The sequence below is a fragment of the Propithecus coquereli genome, unplaced genomic scaffold (assembly GCF_000956105.1).
Source record: "Propithecus coquereli isolate 6110/MARCELLA unplaced genomic scaffold, Pcoq_1.0 Scaffold35, whole genome shotgun sequence".
Lineage (NCBI taxonomy): Eukaryota > Metazoa > Chordata > Mammalia > Primates > Indriidae > Propithecus > Propithecus coquereli.
This window is the reverse complement of record NW_012149174.1, coordinates 8,467,384-8,470,367: the sequence shown is the minus strand read 5'-3', so window position 1 is coordinate 8,470,367 and position 2,984 is coordinate 8,467,384. Positions and strand designations below refer to the sequence as shown.

General features: G+C 33.1%; 1 protein-coding gene across 1 annotated transcript in view; it reads right to left on the bottom strand.

Annotated features, from left to right (window-relative positions):
- Positions 1-401: 401 nt before the first annotated feature.
- ITGA4 (integrin, alpha 4 (antigen CD49D, alpha 4 subunit of VLA-4 receptor)) overlaps positions 402-2,984 on the bottom strand; it is a 90,513-nt gene continuing 87,930 nt past the window's right edge. The window contains exons 21-23 of the mRNA XM_012651138.1: positions 1,521-1,648; positions 1,007-1,126; positions 402-497 (exon numbers count right to left, since the gene is read on the bottom strand). Of these exons, the coding sequence (XP_012506592.1) occupies positions 402-497; positions 1,007-1,126; positions 1,521-1,648 (344 nt within the window). The remainder of the gene's footprint in view (positions 498-1,006; positions 1,127-1,520; positions 1,649-2,984) is intronic.

Sequence of the window (2,984 nt, the reverse complement as noted above, 5' to 3'; positions counted from 1 at the left end):
GAAGGTGAGTACATATGGTAAATAATATTTCCTTGAAAGATATTTTAAGTCCAAGACTTCTCCAATCATGTTGTTAAATTCATCAATATGATTTAATTCAGATATACTTTCATTTCAAGATATCTTCAAGGGTTTACTTTTCTTGAATAAATTGAATGCTTTAGTGTTTTTCTACCCATTTAAACACTGAAAGATTAAGTATTACCTTTGCAGATCTTCTTTCTCAAAGGGTAATCATTGCCAGGTTTCCCCCTTGTATTAAAACATAATATGTCACGATATTGTGAGTAAAAGTTGTACATGGAAGAAGTCTGAGCAAAATTGATGTTTTCTTACAAACAGTGTCTTATCTTTGTTATGACTGCAGTCTGTTTTCCATTCTCTCAATTTGAAAGACATCTTTAATCATCGTTATCACTTTTACTGTTGATATAACTCCAACTGTCTCTTCTGTTTTCTTGTAGGATAGATTTGTATTGTCTTTTAAAGAAGCCAGCCTGAAAATAGCATTGAATAATCACCAGTTGTATAGTTATGAACATTGATATCTGTTTACTCAAATCTAATCAATATTTCTTACACTCTGTCCCATGTTACACTAATCATGAAGGCTTTTAACAGATGCAATTAGTAAAAATTAGTTTGGGACATATTAAGTTAAAGAAACATTTTTGTGGTTGTTAATGCAGGACTTCTCTGTAATACCAAACTCTCTCCAAAATTGACATTGAATATCATTTGCAATATTTTCCAAATACTTTTTTAAAAAAACATCTTTCAAAGCAAGTTATCTTTAAGAAGGCATATTTTTCTAGAAAGACTTTGGTATTGAAATTAGAAGAGATCAGTATTATATATTCACCTAACAATCTAAAAAGTTTTTAAAAACTTAACATCAAAATACTAAAATATTTAAATCTAGTAACTTGGGAGCCACAAATTAGCTTTCAGAAAACAAAGAATGGCATTTTGAGTGGTTTAGTGTTGATAACTATTAAAGGCTTACCTTCCACATAACATACGAAATCAATAAAAGTACAATAAGTCCAAGTAGCAAGCTAATTGAAATAATCACTATGGTGAAATGACGTTTGGGTCTTTGATGATGTAATCCTTCCAGCAGAACCTACATGAATTAAGCAAAAATTTAAAGAAAAACTCACCAGGTGAGAAACTTTTTTACATTTCCTTTGAGGCCCTCCATAATAACTACCCACCCCATCCTCTTTCTGGTTCTAACATAACCATAGGAAACATTGGTAAGTGTTCAGCAAAAACTGAGTGGAATGGTATTCCTCCAATCCATTCTGTTCTCACTGCTGCCAAATTCACCCCACTAAAGAGCTGTTCCCTCTTGCCAGCTATGGAAAATGCCAACTCTCAGTGAAGTATTCAAGGCCCTCCATGATATGGTCACACTCTACTTTCCTGACTCAGGTCTTCAAAAGGAGATAATTATAAACATCCTTGCAATATTTTTCCCTGCAATTTTACTGTACCAGTTAAAAGGGTAATCTTACATGTGCAATATTCTCATCCTGGTTTAGTTCAATAACTTTTGAATTTGGCTCTGGAAAAGCTGTTGCTCTTATTTCAAATTTGAGTGCTGAAGTCTCATCCTGTTTAATAAAAGAAAGATCAGTGTAGCCTGATTTATTTCATAAAGACATAAATGGAAATAATTTCTCACAATAATTTATCTAGAGGTTTTCACAATTTATCTTCCTTGATTTATTTCACCATTTGTAATTAACTACAATGCTGCCTTTGGTTACAAAGGTGTGCTCTTGGTATTAATTTATATGGCGTCATTTCATTGAAACCCTTTTATTAAACATGCTACTTTGAGAGAACTTGATTTAAATATTAGACTACAGTAAGAAGTTATTAGTTACCAATGTTATTTTTTTCCTGAATATTGAATTTTTATCCCCAAACAAGACTTTCTTCATCTGATAAACATTTCTTCAAATCTATTCTATTTGTGTTTCTTTTTCTTTCTAAAATAAATATATTCCACTTAATATGTTAACGGCAAAATCTGGTGTAAACAGAATTCAAATATAAAATCAGTGTATGAAGTCAGAACTTTACTATCTAAAGCAGGCACTTTGCAACCCAGAATCCATGGGGCTTGGGGATCTGGGCTTTAGGGATTTTAAGCATCTTTAGGAGATATTTTCATGAGTGCATTTTTTGGGGGGAGATGAGAATATATTCTTTAGTCAGATTCTTAAAAAGGGATATGACCCACAAGAGTTAAAAACTACTGTGCAAAGGTTATGTAACATTTTAGAGCAAAAGATAAATTACAAGCTTTACTTAGATCCAGAGCAGTGGTCTCAAAGTGAGGATTTTATCAGCTAGGGGTACCTAGAGTGAGCCATGTCTGAAGATGTTCTTGAGTGTCAGAACTTGGAAGGTGGCACTACCAGTACCTAGTGTATAGAGGCTGAGGATGCTCTTAAATACCCACGATGCACAAGACAGCCTCTGACTAGAATTATCTGGTCCAAAATGCCCATAATACCCACTGTTGAGAAACTTGGACCTAGAGTAAGAGAAGGCAAACTGCAAAAGATTAAATGACTTACTCATGGTCCTATGACTTAGTTTTTAGCACAGTTAAAACTAAAACAGACATTTCTCCTATGCCTGTTTGGTCTGTCTACCTCTTGCCCATTGTCTGGTAATTTCAAAAATTCCACTTAAAATATAACAGTGGCCACTTCCTTTGGCTTACTGTGTGCCATGCATTATTACTAAGGGCTTATAAAAATCATTTAATCTGCAACACCCCTGAGACAGAGATATTATCCCTATTGAACATATGAGGAAGCTGAAACACAGAACTCCAGATAAAACTAGTTTTATCTCAAAGTACTCCTCATAAATATACATGTTTCTTTCTAGGAAGAAGTCTAAGATATATTGTTTTTAATTCAACCTTTCAATGTTCATTATTTTAAAAGTATATTTTTGTT